Raw genomic sequence first — 16,128 nt, 5'->3', positions numbered from 1 at the left:
ATTGATGAAGATATATCAGGTTTAATGTCCAAGTTTTCAGATGATGCAAAGGTTGGCAGGGTTGTTAATGACAGTAAAGACAGTATGCTACTCCAACTGGATCTAGATGAGTTGGGAAAATGGGCTGAGAAGTGGCAACTAAAGTTTAACATTGACAAATGCAAAGTACTGCATATGGGTAGCAATAACCGAAGAGAAACGTACCAACTGTGTGGTACTATACTCAGGGAAGTGGAAAGTGAAAAAGACCTCGGCGGTAACTGTGCAGTCAAATATGAAGTTTGCTGAGCAGTGCAGACGGGCTGAAGTTTGCTGAGCAGTGCAGATGGGCTGAAGTTTGCTGAGCAGTGCAGACAGAGTAGTCCAGAACAGGTCATGGAGTCTTGTCAATGATATATAGGAATTTTGCTAGCAGGGACAAGGAGGTGATTATCCTATTATACAGGGCAATGGCCAGGCCACAGCTGGAGTACTGTGTACAGGTCTGGAGGCCTCATTTTATGAAGGATATAGAGTTGCTAGAATGTGTACAAAGAAGGGCAACAAGATTGGTGAGGTGAACAAAAGGGCGCTCTTACCAAGAAAGGCTTAAGTTCTGCAAATTTCATTGCTCGGAGAGTAGGCATCTGTGAGGTGATCTGATTGAGGTGTATAAGGCCTTGAATGGGTTGAGCAAGCTGAATGCTGATGGGATTCTTCCTCTTGCTCAGATTAAGAACCTGAGGAAGCACAGTTTCAAATTAAAGAAAGACAGTTGTAGAATAGATGTATGGAAATTTGCCTTTAGCTAGCGGGTAGTTGATTGGTGGAACAGACCTCCATCTTTTGTTGTGGAAGTTAATAGCCTAAATAAATTTAAGCCTGAGCTGGACAGGCATTTGGAACAAATATAGAGGTGAAATGGGAGAATTTTTTTTTTTTTTTTCTTTTCTTTTTGGCTGATGCTACATAAGCTTGCTTTCTTGCATCATATGCCTCTATTAATGCTAATATCTGTGTGACACAACATCTCTGATATCCCAACAATATCTGCCTTTGATATATTGACCAGCACTTCAAATTCATCAAATTTATTTATTACAGATAGGATAGTAAGGGAGCAGGGGGTTATGCTGTTAGTTAGGAAACACATAAAATCTAAAGCAGTGCATCCAGTTGATATGTGTGCCCAGTGCAATATTAAGTCTGTTTCCTTTGACATAAGCACTGGGAAAGCAAAAATGAGATTAGTTAGGTGTTATAGAAAAAAAAAATTAGGTGTTACAGGTGTGAAAGAGTGACTCTGATGAGAACAGCAAACAACTCTACAGAGAACGAATGGGCTAGTAAATCAGAGGGTCTTATAATGGGGGATTTTAACTTTCCGATTTTGACTGAAACTTGTGGTTTGGGGTCACTCACACAAGAATCTGCAGATAAAGGAACCACCTCTCAGTCCATCTGCTCAACTTTTCTTGCTCCTGTTGCAGTAGTGTACTGTCATTAGTGTCATTAACAACCCTGTCAGCCTTCGTATCATCTGCACACTTAGACCTTAAGCCTGATATACTATCATCAATATCATTAATAAATACAGAAAACAACATTTGATCCAACACTGTACCCTGGGGGACTCCACTAATAACATTAGTCCACGAAGTGCAGTGTCCATTGATTACCACTCTCTATCTTCTCCCACTCAACCATACTTTTATCCATGCATTTATAGCAGCAGTTTGCCTACAATTGCCACACTGCTCCAATTTGTGCAGCAGTCTTCCATGCAACAGTATCAAAAGCCTTTCTAAGATCCAAATATATGATATCAAAATTATCCTTTGCATCCAGTTCCTTTGTGACAACATCATAGTATCCAATCAAACTGATCAGCCCGGACTTCCCCTTAACAAACCCATGCTGTGTCTGAGCTATAAATGAAGCCTTGTCTAGTTGATGTGCAATGCTTCTTTAACCAATGCCTCCATTAATTTTCCTGGAACAGAAGTTAAACTAACAGGTCTGTAATTACTTGTGTTGCCCTTTGATGATCCTACTTTGTGAATTGGGGTCACATTTGCACATCTCCAGTCCATGAGTACCTCCCCTGAGTCCAAGGAAGCTCTCATAATTATGGCTAAGGGTTTGCTTACTTCCTTTGCTGCCTCCTTTAATATAACTGGATAGATCCCAACCATCCAGGTACCTTTCTTATGTTTATCTTCAACAATTTCTTCTCCACTTTGCTCTCAGTTATTACAAAATTATATAGCTTACTGCCAGAGTTTAATTCACCTCTGCCATTCTCCTTCCTGAATCACTTCTCATGTGTGAATGTATATGCAAAATACTCATTTAGTTTGTTAGCTACCTGAGCAGGATCATGAACAGTTGAATCATCGATATCAAGTGGACCAATCTGATTCATTCCCTTCCTTCTAGAGTTTACATAAGTAAAGAACTCTTTGCTGTTTTTCTTTGCATCCTTTACCTGCTAACTTCTTTTGTGACTTGATTACAGACCAGCTTATATCTATCATAGGCTTTTGTATCACCTGTTAATTTATATGTATCCCTTCCATTTTTCTTCTCTGCCACATGTCTCATTAGTTCATCTGATATCCATTTTGGCCTAAACCTTGAAGAATATTTCTTAGTTGGTATGAAAAGCCTAGTAGCTTGCAAGATTAATTCTTTGAATGCTTCCTATTTTGAATTCGCTGTTGGTAACAGCATCAGTAGTTCCCACCGTATAGAATTTAAAAACTGTCTCAGACCACCATAGTCACCTTTACGAAAGAAAATTCCCTTCCCTTTACCCCTAATGGTAGTAACCTCTTTGAGTAAATCCCACTTCAGCACACTGTGATCACTGCCACCTAGTGGTTCCTTTATCTGAAGATTCTTAATGCACGAGGTGAAATACCACCACTTTGCTTATTGGAGGCTTGAAGTAGTGAAACCCATGTTTAGTCTCTAGAGCAAAGTTTCCGGCATCCCCCACCCCCCTACTTCTCCTTCCCATGCACGGTACTAAGTACTATAGGTTGATACCTTTCGTGTTTGGGGTTTTCATAAAAAAAAAAAAAATCACTACTGATATTCAGATCAAGAGTGTTACTACCTCTAGTTGTCTCCCGAATATTCTGCTGTAGAAAACAATCATCCGATAAATCCACAAAAGCGTTGTTAGTGTGTGAGTGACCAACCCACAAATTCCAGTCAATATCTGGAAAATTAAAATCTCCCATTATAAGGCATTCTGATTTACTGGCACACTCCTGTACAGTTGTTTATTATACTCTTCAGAGTCATTAGGCTTATAATACACTCCTACTCTCAATTTTGCTTTCCCAGTGATTATGTCACACCAAACTGACTCGATACTGCTCTATCCACCCATGTCAACTGGCTGTACTTCCTTGGATTTTGTGTTTCTTAACTAATAGCATAACCCCTACTCCCTTCCTATCCTGTCTATCCTTCCTGTACTCACTGTACTCCCCAAATTCCATTTCTGCATTCCTTATATATTATTATTTTAATTTGTTCTTGTTTGGAGATATTGATCCTGCTAATAGAGATGTAATATAATAATAATGATCGAGCACCATTTTGTGCAAGGAGGAGAACATAAGGATGTGATGTGAAGAGCATCTGAAAGGATTTCTTTTGTCAATGAGTTCTCTGAAAGTGTATTGATAGGTTCCATCTATAATTTCAGTGAGCAGGTTGTTTTTCTTTTAAAAGCAGCTGAGAGCTGGCTATTTCACCATGGTTTGTAATGAGGCAAAATTATGCAAGTATATATATTTCCATTAGTTTCTTTCTATCTACAATTTTAATTGCTTCAGGAGTGTATATATATTGGTCCATCAATCCCAGCTGCCTTTCTTTTCTTGATTTCTCTTAAATTAAGCAGATATAACCTCTATATGAGTTACTGAGGGATTATCATTACTCCCCCAATTCCAGTTTCTCTCTTTCTCTCTCTCTCTCACACACACACACACACACACGCACACACACACACGCACACATGAATGCATGCAGAACTAAACAGGGTTATAGCCTGAGTTAAAGTGCTGAAATCACATGGTCACTAATCATGACCTAAAGCATAGAATTATTATACAATTAGTGTTTTAAAATTTTGTTGTCTGAGTATGAAATGTAATTGTATGGTGTTAAAATTTCTGTACTTAATGTACAACATTTCAAATAACCCACCAAGTTTCATGCAGTATAGATTAATATGTATTTTTTCATGTATAGATTAACACACACACACACACACACACACACACACACACACACACACACACACACACACACACACACACACACACACACACACACACACACACACACACACACACACAGTGATCACTGAATTATAATCATCCCATCTGTAACTGACTGTGCTGCATAGCTTGCAGTATTAAAAGCTGAACAACTTTGTATGTTTGAGCAGTAGTAATTTTCATCTGATTGTGTAAGTCGGAGTGATAAAGTAGCAGTTATGGGACATAGTAAAGATATCATAGAGTTTCAAAAGGGCATGATTGTTGGAGCTTGTGCATTTGGTGCTCCCATATCAGAAATGGCACATCTTGCTGGTTTATCATGGCCCACTGTGGTTAAGGTGTAAAAAGAATGGTGCCGAACCGGTCAAACCACCTCTTACTGGATGTTTGTGGTGAATGAAGGAGCAAAGCATTGTACAGGCTCAACTGCAAGTCACTATGCAATAGTTGACATCACAATACAATATGGGGAATGCAAGAACAGTATCCTAAATGACAATGCGCAGCACATTCAGGCATATGGGATTCCCTTATATGCATAAAGCATAGACCCTTTATGCATTGACTTCATAGTCAATTCAGTGGTGAGATCATCATTGACAAATGCTGTGGTGTCAACAATACACTGGTTGGACACTGGAGGACTGGAAATCAGTGTGCTGGTCGGATGAGTCCAAATACCTGGTGCAGTGCAACATGCCATGGACACCTTTGTGTGTGGCACAAGCAATGTAAGCCCATACGATCCATTGTGCATGGTGTCCACTATCCAGACAAGTGGCGATGGTTGCTTAATATGGGGCATGTTTTGCTGAAAAGAACTAGGACCCCAGGTGTGTATGGACCAATGTTTCACTGGTGTGGTCTACCAGAAGCTCTTAGGAGACCATGTGCACCCTACCATGTTGCATTTATTCCCTGCAGAAATGGGATCTTCTAAGACAATAATGCACCTTTGTCATCGAACTCGCACTGTGCATGAATTGTTCAAGGAACACAGTGAGGATATCACCTATCTTGACTGGCCTCCAAATTCTCAACTAAACACCTATGGGATGTTTTGGAACAGGGAGTGAGGCATATGGACACACAACTATCATCTATTCTGACACTATGGAAAGTCTTGCAGGCAGCATGGACATTTCCAGACACTTAGAGTCAATGCCTAGACAAATAGCAGCTGTTATCCATGAGAACAGTAGCCCAATGTGGTATTAGGTAGGTGGTCATGTTTATATACATTCAGTGATCACTGAGTGTATATAAACTTATTAACTTAAGTATCTTTGAAATTTCCAAGAAAAGAAAGAAAAAAGACTTCTTTTCTTGCAGATCATCTCATTGAATTGCAAACTGATAAACTGAAAATGGAAGAAACAATAGCAAAACTGGAAATGGAAATTAAGAATTTAAATGGAAGATATAAAAGAGATATTACAGAAAAAGAAAGTGCCAATAAGCAGCTCACTAGTGGTGACATGATGTCTGTGAATATTATGCCTGATTGGGTAAGTAACAGATCAACATGATTGATAATGTTTTCTTATTTAATTAAGTTATTTATTGACTGATTATTTATAATAGAAAAAGAACAATAATTATACCATGAAACAAGGGTGCAATTCTGCTACCTACTACCATAATACCTTAACTATCAAAGTAAAATAAAATCATAAAATAAAAAGTAACCAAAATAACAGTCGCTCCTAGCAGTGCAAATGCATGACTTCCTGCTTAAATAGTCACATACTCAAACACATACATTATGTGTGTGTGAAGGGGCATCTTCAAAATCTATATTTCAGCCATGAACTGCCATCCATCAAAAATTATCATAGGTGTCTCTATATGAACTAATATACAAAATAAATAAAATCTTCCAAATTAATATTTCAAATACTGTATTTTAAATATCTTAAAATAATTTAAATATCCACAAGTCAAAAATTAATAATTACTTTACTTCAAAGGCAAATGCAAAATTCTGCTATATGATTTAAATACAGAATAGAAAAAAAAGAACAAACTAAACTGAAAAGTAGCATATGTCATAACCACTGTCCTTTATAGTTTAAATAAACAAATGTACCAAATGAAATGTAAATTTATACATTGGCTAGCCAATTGACGGTCTAAACCAAATGCCAAACTTGTAACTAAACATTGAAAACCAAATCATAAAAAGAATTAGCATAAAGAAATAAATCAATCAATTATAATAGTGTTCATCAAGGTAAACAAAATGAGGAGTGGTTATAAGCATTCAAGCTAAACAGGAAAGAATGGCACAGAAGACATACAAATCAAAGAAGAGAAGAAGGGAAGAAGAATAAATGAATATGCAATAGATCATGTTATGTCCATATCAAAAGTAACTGTAGCAAAGATAAACGTTATTACATCTCCAAGACTATTTGTAGAAAAGAGAACACTGATTTGTATGTTTCTTCTGTTAGTTCATATATGTGTGTTTGGTTTATACCTATTGATCAGCTGGTCAATCGATAGGGCAAGCAGTATATAAATTTGCATTTCATTTGATATGTTTGTTTATTTAAATTATAGAGGATGTTGGCCACGACATATATTATTTTTAAGTTTAGTTTATTTTTTCTATTCTATATTCAGATCATATATGGATATCTGTTGATGTTTAGCTGGACAGCAGTCATCTACTCAAATACAATTCTTTTGGAATTCACAAGCATTGTTCATGAAAAAGTGGTGCTTTCGGGTTCTCTGTCTTTATTTTATTTTATTTCATTGCAGATGTGACATTCTTCTTTTGGTATGTATGAGAGTGCATCTCCTTGGGCTGGGAGTCATGCATTTACACATCTACAACACATTTCTTTGTTTTAAAATAAAATAAACATAATAATATTAATTACAAACATTTATAGGCATCTAACCAAAGTTTTAGAATAATGTTATTTATTATTATTATTAATTTTTTTTTTTAGGTTTAAAATAAGTCATGGCCATATTGTCAGATTTAGGGTAGTGTGCAGCTCTGACATATATTTTTAGACGCTCCAAAACTGTTGGTTTTCCCTCCCCCAACCTTGGAGGGTGACACACCAATAGTTTTTGTTGGAGCAACTGCATCCCTGATAAATCCAGCCATGTGTGTCCCCCAAAATGAATAATTTCATAAAACAAGAGGGCAGTACAATAATGAATACTTTTTTTTTTTTTTGAAAAAAATAAATCCATTATGGATAAATATTATTTTTTGAAAATAAGGTAATTAATGATCACTCCTTTCTCCCAAAAAACTGATGCCATCAGTGAACCTATTGGTAACTCTTTAGGAGGCTTCCGGATCAGCTAGTGTATAATCTTGCTACCTCTACTCTACCAGATAGTGACTGGAGGGAGTCTGAGTAGTGTGTATTCAGGGAGTATTGTCGAGGTTATGTTATGTGTCAGGGATCTGGGTATATTCTTACCATATGTACACCATATCCAAAAATTCCCCCCCCCTCACTTTTTCTTACTATTGAATACACTATGTATTGTCGAACTAATAAAGTAAGCTTATCTGTGAAAAGATCTAAACCTCCCAAACACTTCCTAGTTCATTTCAGAAATATACGTGGTCTCAGTTCTAATCTCAACAATGTCCATTTCCACTTGCAGTGTGCCAAACCCCATGTACTTTTTCTACAGAATCTCAGTTATCGGTTGATTCAATTACTGCCCATCTCAGTTGCCCAAATTATTTGCTGTACGATTCCTTTCGCCTCAAAGGTGGTACTTGTGTATGTGTCCATTCCGATATTCCCTGTCCGAGACTTGGTAATTTGGGATCTCCTCTTTTCGATATTCTCTGGCTTAAAATCTCTCTACCTTATTCTGTCAAATTCATCTGTTCTCTCTAGCATTCTCTCAACTCCACTAATCACTTGGATCTCTTTGACTTCCTCTCTTTGCAACTTGACTTTCTCCAGTCCAACTTTCCTAACAGTGAGGTAATTTTCCTTGGTGATTTTAATGTTCACAACTCCAACTGGCTTCCATTTTCTAGTCACACTGGCCAAGTCAGTGTGACTTGGCCAGTTTTCTAGTCAGGCTGGTCGAGATGCTGAGGCATTTGCAATTACTAATGGCCTTGCACAGATTGTTCATTTATCAACAAGAATACTGGACAATCCTAACCATACAGCCAACACTTTTGATTTTTTTCTCACAAACAGACCATCTAAGTACATGGTCGGTCAGTGGTCCTTTAGGCACCTCAGATCACAACTTGGTGATTGTCTCTTCTCCAGTGGAGCCTTTATCTCATGGCTATTCCCAACCTCATATTGTTTGGCATTACAAGAATGCAAAATCGGATGACCTGCGAGATTTCTTTTCTTCTTTTCCTTGGTCAGATTACTGTTTCAGTACTTCTGATGTCAGTGTTTGCTCAGATCGTGTCAGTGAAATTATTCTTGTAGGAATGGAATCCTTTATCCCACACTCCACTTTAAAATCTTGTCCTTTATCTAAACCTTGGTTTTCCAATAAATGTGCTAAGACTGTTCAAGAGAAGAATGTTGCATTTCGCATTGGCTTGTTTCTAATTCTTCAGTTTCATTTTCTGCCTACACCAAAGCTAGCAACAATTGTAAAGCAGGTATTAATTAGTCCAAACTAGATTTTGAACAGGCTATGAGTAGAAAACTTTCTTTTTGCCCTAATGTTAGCCAAGCATTCTGGTCTCTTGCCAAAGCTGTTGGCTGCAACTTTTGCCCATCTCTGCTCCCACCTCTATCAAAACCAGATGGTTCTGTTGTCACTTCAGCTAAGGATAAAGCTGACCTGCTAGCATCCCCTAACTCATGTATTAATGACCTTGGCAAAACACCTCCCACCATTCCCAACAGACTTCATTCAATGCCTCCTGTGGTCTTCCGTCTAAAGGATGTCAGAAGGATTTTGACAATTCTTGATGCTAAGAAAGCTCCATGTCCTGATGGTATTTCTCCACTTGTTCTCAAAACTTGTGCTCCTGAACTTACTCCTGTTCTTTGCACCTTTTTCCACTTTCTTATTCAAAAGTTGTTTTTCCTTCTGCTTGGAAATTTGCTCATACCTAGTTCCTAAAAAGGGTGGCAAATACCTCCCATCCAATTATTGTCCCATTGAAATTACTTCTACTTTTTCTAAAGTAATGGAGAAATTGATTAACCGCCAACTCTTAAACTACCTAGAAACGTTCCTTCTGATAAACGATCACCAGTATGGATTCCGTTAGTGTCGATCCACTGGTAATATTCTGGCTTATGTTACCAATTTATGGGCAAATTCAATGGAAAGGTTCAGTGAAACACAAGCTGTAGCTGTTGACATATCAAAGGCTTTCGATTGTGTTTGGCACAAAGGTCTTCTAAACAAGCTTCCATTTTATGGTTTGCCAACTGTTTTTTGTAATTGGTTATCCACTTTTCTCTCTAATTGCTTACTGAGGGTGATGGTAGATGGTTCTGTCTTCTAACTTCTCCACTAATGCCGGTGGCCCCCAAGGTTCAGTTCTTTCCCCCACTCTTTTCCTCTTGTATATTAATGACCTTCCATTGATTTTCCCAAGTAATTTTGAAAAGAGCACTTAATGCTTCATCAGACGACAGGTCGATAAGCTCTTCCTTTTGCTGAATGGTAATTCAGCAAACGAATAAATAATTTTGAGACAAAGAAATATCAAAAGCAAAGGGATCACGAATCCAATACAACTTTTTTTCTGGAGATACATTAAATCATTTGGAAAATTTTTTAATTAGCATTGTTAGGTGGATGGCAGTGATATCCCTAAATTGTAAAATGTCAATATTATAACAAAATCAGAAATGCATAGGAACATTTCAGTATTATTATGCTCAAATTCAGATTTCCAAAGATTAAGCTTCCCTTTGAAAGTTTCTATTTTATCACTGAGTATTAATATATTTGTTCCCTGTCCTTGAAGACTTAAATTTAAATCATTAAGTTTTTGAAATATATCAGCAAGGGAACTAAGTTTTCCAAGCCATTTCTGATTTGTAAACAATTGAGCAAGGTTCTCATTTTTATCCAATAAAAACAAAACTTGATGTTTGAGGTCAAAAAGATGTCGCAACACTTTACCACCAGACAACCACCCACTTTCATATATAAAAGAAGTGTTTCATCCATTTCATTACAAAGCATTCTGAAAAAGTCTGCTATTTAAGCTTCTATTTTTTAATAAAGTTCATCACACTTATTGCATCTTTCAAAACTTCATGAAAATTAGTTTGCATTTCCTTTGATACTAATGCTTCTCTATGTGCTGTATAATGTAATGATTCAAAACTATATTTGGAGCAATTTCCTTTACTTTGCCTTTAAAACCTTTATTTTATCCTGTTAATGCAGCTGCACCATCAGTACAAATCATAACGCAGTTGTTCCACTTTAGATAATATTTGTTTGAAAGAAAATATAACATCAAAAATCTTGCCCGTCTTTCTTCCTTCCAGAGCTCTGCAAAATAGAAAATTCTCCAAAATATCTCATAGCAGTATCTGACATATACAATGTTTTAAATATCTGTGAATTCATCTAACTGTATTGCAAAATTGGACTTTCTCTCAATCAATTTAATAAATTGAATTTTATGTTGTTCGCAGTAACTGTCTCTGGATAAAGGAATGGTATTTAAATCGTTGCTGTACTTTTCTCCATGCATAATTGAAATCATTTTTATTGCAGCGTCCAATATGAAATGTCCATCAATGCTCTTAAAGCTTTACAAAGAACTGCAGTGCTTCTTCATGAAAGGGTTCAGACCATGTGTGGCGTCAATGTGTCTTTTGAACAAGGATTCAGTTTTTTCATTATCTCTGGATGTTTTGTATGTAAGTGTCTTTTTAATTTAATAGGTTTCATGCTTTCATTAGCCAGTTTTTCGTAACATATTACACGTGCAGGACATTGTGTTCATCATCAAAAAACATTGTAAGTAAAGCCGTACTTCATAAATTCTTCTTGATATTTTCTATTCTTTTTTCATTCATTTTTATTTGGAATATGATGGCTCTTTACCAGAATTTGGTGGTTGCACTACACTTGAAATAACGTTAGTGTCCAAATTTTCACATGATACCTTTCTTACCCTTTCAGCTTCTGATGTATCTGTAGCAACATTATTGTTGTCACTCCTCGACCATTTTGTTCTGATTACCCAATTGTCCATGGTAAAATATATAAAAATGTATATTTTTTTTTCTTCTTAAAACCAACCATATTATAAAAATTAGCAGAAGAATGAAAAACATATTCAAGTTGACATGAAAGCATTGAATTATGAAGCAGAATAACGAGTACGTGCAATAGACTTGCTATTTACTGCCACAGCATATTCGCACCTTTGGCCTTTAGGCAATTTCAGAAATTTTTGCAGTAGGAAGCACAAATTAAGAGCTAGAGGGATTATAGTTCAGCAATTGAGTAGTACTGAGAAGTATTAATATGTACTGAGAAGTCACACTAGTCAGCTGCTTTCTGTGTGTGTGTCCATAGCCAGTGAGCAAATTAAGTCATATTATCAACAAGGACAATAAGTAAGAAAGCCACCTGCATCACACGTGAAACCACCCTAAAAAATAAAGAGTGGCAATAGGGTTCATTCATATCTCAGACTTCGTTTGAGTGGTAAGGTCACTATACCTACAGTATTGAAAAAGTAATTTTAACAACAGTTTTTTGGCTCTCGTGTACACAAAAACTAATTTTATTTAAAAATTTCCGCAACACCTTTAATTTATATCGCAACCCCTCTAGTGGTCGCCCCATAGTTTGCGCACCACTGATCTAGACAACACTTCAGTTGTAGTTCAGACACAACATGGGTTTGTTAAGGCGAAGTCTTATCTGACCAATTTGATTGGTTACTATGAAATGGCCACCAAGGAACTGGATCCCAAAGAAAAATTTTGATATCATATACTTGGATCTTAGGAAGGGTTTTGATACTGTTGCACATGGAAGATGGAAGACTGCTGTATAAATGGGAGCAGTGTGGCATTGGGGACAAATTGCTGCTATGAATAAAGGGATGGTTGAGTGAGAGAAGACAGAGCAGTAATCAATGGACACTGCTCTTCGTGGACTAATGTTATTAGTGGAGTTCCCCCCAGGGTTCAATGTTGGGTCCAATGTTGTTTTCTGTATTTATTAATGATATTGATGATGGTATATCAGGCTTAATGTCTAAGTTTGCAGATGATACGAAGGTCAGCAGGGTTGTTAATAACACTAATGACAGTACACTACTGCAAAAGGATCTAGAAAAGTTGAGCACATGGGCTGAGAGGTGGCAAATGAAGTTTAACATTGACAAATGTAAAGTACTGCATATGGGAAGCAGTAACCCCAGAGTAAAGTATCAACTGTGTGGTACTACACTGACAGTGGTAGAGAATGAAAAGGAAGTTGGGGTAATTGTGCAGTCAGATATAAAGTTTTCTGAACAGTGCAGATGATTTGGAAGGGTAGCTCATGGGGTTTTGTCAATGATATACAGGAATTTTTCTAACAGAGAAAAGGAGGTGATTATCCCATTGTATAAGGCAATGGTTAAGCCACACCTTGAGTAATGTATACAGGTCTGGAGGCTTCACTTTAGGAAGAATGTAGAGCTGCTGGAACGAGTACAAAGAAGGGGAAAAAGATTAGTGAATGGAACAAAGGGTTGCTCTTACGAAGAAAGGCTTAAATTTTGCAAATTACAGTGTCTGTAAACTAGGCACCTGCGAGGTGATCTGATTGAGGTGTATAAGGCCTTGAATGGTTTGAGCAAGCTCAATGCTGATGGGATTTTTCCTCTGGCCCTGATTAATCACCTTAGGGGACACAAATTCAAATTGAGGGAAGACAGTTGTAGAATAGATGTGTGGAAAAATGCATTTAGTCAGCAGGTGTTATAGAAGTGGACAGCCTAAATAAATAAATAAATTCAATTCTGATGCTGTATAAGCTTGCGTTCTTTTTTTTTTTTATGAAAACCCCAAACACGAGAGGTATTAGAACCAATAGTACTTAGTACCATGCAAGGGTTGGAGGTTGAAAAGATGATATTTATTGACATTAGACTTGAACTTCTGTAGACTGTAATTTTCAGGAAATACATATGAAGGAAGGTTGTTCCAGAAGTTGAATGAATAAATGAGGAAGATGAAAAGTTAGTTCTGTGTGTTTGAAGTTGGTCAGTAAATGGACCTTAGCTGGTGACGGCCCGTGTTCAGACTGTTTTGAAAGAGAGAGCAGGAATTATAAAGCCAATTCAGAAGAACAGTACCCATAGAAGTAACTGTAGAAAAGGCATGCAGCAGAGACAGTACGTCTATGAGACTGAGAGAGTGGAGAGACCGTTAGAGATGAGTCATTAATTAACCTAATTTCCCTCTTCTGAATTGAATCCAGAAGCCTGAGAGAGGTTTTCAGGGCACTACCCCAGATGTGGGAACAATATTCCATGGTAGGGCAGATTTGCGATTTGTACAGAGAGAACGGCTGTTTGGAAGGAAAGTAACAACAAGAGTGAAAAAGAAAACCAAGTTTTTCAGATGCAGAGGAAGCAATATTTGTAATGTGCTTGTGCCAAGAGAGATTAGAAGTCAGGGTAATCCCCAAAAGAAATATATCATTTTGCCTAGAAATTGGAGTGTCATCAAAGAAAAGCATAGGAGCAGAAGAATCCTTTTTGCAAAATATAAGACAAGACTGAGTTTTAGAAGGATTGAAATCAACTAAGTTGTCTTTGCCCCACTGGGGAATCACCTGAAAATCGGCATTTAAGTAATTGTTAGTGGACATTCGAGAAGTTGAAGCTGATTAAGCAGGCAAGGTTTCTCCAACTGGAAAGTGGAATGCAATTTGCTATCATCAGCAAAATTATGGATAGGATTTCCAGTTAATCGAAGAAAGTCATTAATATACAAGAGGAAAAGAGTGGGGGAAAGAACTGAACCTTGGGGAACACCAGCATTAGTGGAGAAGTTAGAGGACAGAGAGCCATCTACCATCACCCTCAGTGAGCGGTCAGAGAGAAAATTGGATATTGGTTATCCAATTACAAAAAACAGTAGGCAAACCATAAGATGGAAGCTTGTTTAGAAGACCTTTATGCCAAACACAATCGAAAGCCTTTGAGATGTCAAGAGCAACAGCTTGTGTTTCACCAAACTTTTCCATTGAATTTGTCCATAAATGGGTAATATAAGCCAGAATATCACCAGTGGATTGACACTAACGGAATCCATACTGATCGTTTATCAGACGGAAGGTTTCTAGGTAGTTTAAGAGTTGACGATTAATTTATTTCTCCATTACTTTAGAAAGAGTAGAAGTAATTGCAATGGGACGATAATTGGATGGGATGGATTTTTCACGCTTTTTAGGAACTGGGTATGAGCAAATTTCCAAGCAGAAGGAAAAACAGCTTTGGAATAAGAAAGTGAAAAAAGGTGGCAAAAAACAGGACTGAGTTCAAGAGCTTAGGTTTTGAGAACAAGTGGAGAAATACAATCAGGACCTGGAGCTTTCTTAGCATCGAGATTAGTCAAAATCCTTCTGACATCCTTTTGATGGAAGACCACAGGAGGCAGTGAATGGAGCATCATATGCCTTTACTAATGCTAATGCTGAAATTAGCTTCCCATTCATTTAAAACATCACTACCCTCAGAATATCTTGCTGGTATCAGCTGTTGCAATAACAAAATTTTTTGCTGTGTGTGTGTGCAAGTATTACTTTGACCCATATAATCAGATAAATGTATATATACATATATATTTACCCTATTCCTCCCTTACACCCACAGCTGTAAGTAAACTCTTAAAATATCCTTGATAATAATGGAAAAAACCACCTTTGGTGAAAACCATCTTTTCCATCTCTTAAAAAAAAAAAAAAAAATTCTTCTACCTACAAATGTGGGCCATGATGATAAAAAAAAAATTTTCCCCAAAAGGCTTGCAGAGTCCCTCAAGTCTTGAGTTAATCCACAAGGCTTGCAGCTTATAATTCCTCCTATCGTGCCTAGACAGATTTGCAGACATATACATACTTTCTGATCTAACTCATGACATTTTTTTTGTATGGTCCTGGATTTATTCAAGAAAAAGTATGTATGCTTAATATCATTAGTCCCACAAGAATACTAATGCTCTCTTTACCATCTCTAAAATCTGACAGCCTGTTGGTAACATAATTAATTGTTGCTCCTGGCACCCCAGTCCTAGTCCACCTATGCTTATTACAAAAATGTTTCCTAATGAAGCTAAATAATTTTGAACCAAAGCAGATGCGCTTGAATGTTTTGTTCTGGGACTTGAATTGGTGGTGCATCACTTGACAGGTTACCAGATATAAGCACCGAAGAGTTCCCAATTTTATTTTTCTCCAGGGCAAGAATTTGTTTCTTCAGTGACCCAAATTCTTCTAACAGTGTATCAAGTTTTAACTTGAGATTGGTACAGTTTTTACATTGGGAAATTGTCAGATGAGCTATGATTATAACTATATTGATCTTTAAATATATGCCACAGTCTATGCAAGCAATGAACTCATGATATATGGGAATTCCTGTGGTCATTTACCTGCGCAATTGCCCCAAGACCTGGGGGTAATTGTGCAGTCAGATATGAAGTTTTCTGAGCAGTGCAGACAGTTTGCCAGAGTGGTGTCATGATGTCTTTAAATGATATACAGGAATTTTTCTAGCAGGGATAAGGAGGTGATTAACCCGCTGTATAAGGCAATGGTCAGGCCACACCTTGAGTATTGTATACAGGTCTGGAGGCCTCATTTTAGGAAGGATGTAGAGCTGCTGGAATGA

The 16,128-nt window shown here is 37.1% G+C and overlaps 1 protein-coding gene across 1 annotated transcript in view; it reads left to right on the top strand.

The window, feature by feature from the left end:
• The window catches only part of LOC150078320 (uncharacterized), a 296,643-nt gene that overhangs the window by 138,716 nt on the left and 141,799 nt on the right, over positions 1-16,128 (top strand). Inside the window, exon 6 of the mRNA XM_090384528.1 lies at positions 5,616-5,791. Coding sequence (XP_090240654.1) covers positions 5,616-5,791 — 176 coding nt within the window. The remainder of the gene's footprint in view (positions 1-5,615; positions 5,792-16,128) is intronic.

Source organism: Mastigoproctus giganteus, chromosome 11 (assembly GCF_048544385.1).
Source record: "Mastigoproctus giganteus isolate SK-2022 chromosome 11, ASM4854438v1, whole genome shotgun sequence".
NCBI lineage: Eukaryota > Metazoa > Arthropoda > Arachnida > Uropygi > Thelyphonidae > Mastigoproctus > Mastigoproctus giganteus.
Note: the sequence above shows the minus strand (reverse complement) of the source record. Positions and strands in the feature narration are given on the sequence as shown.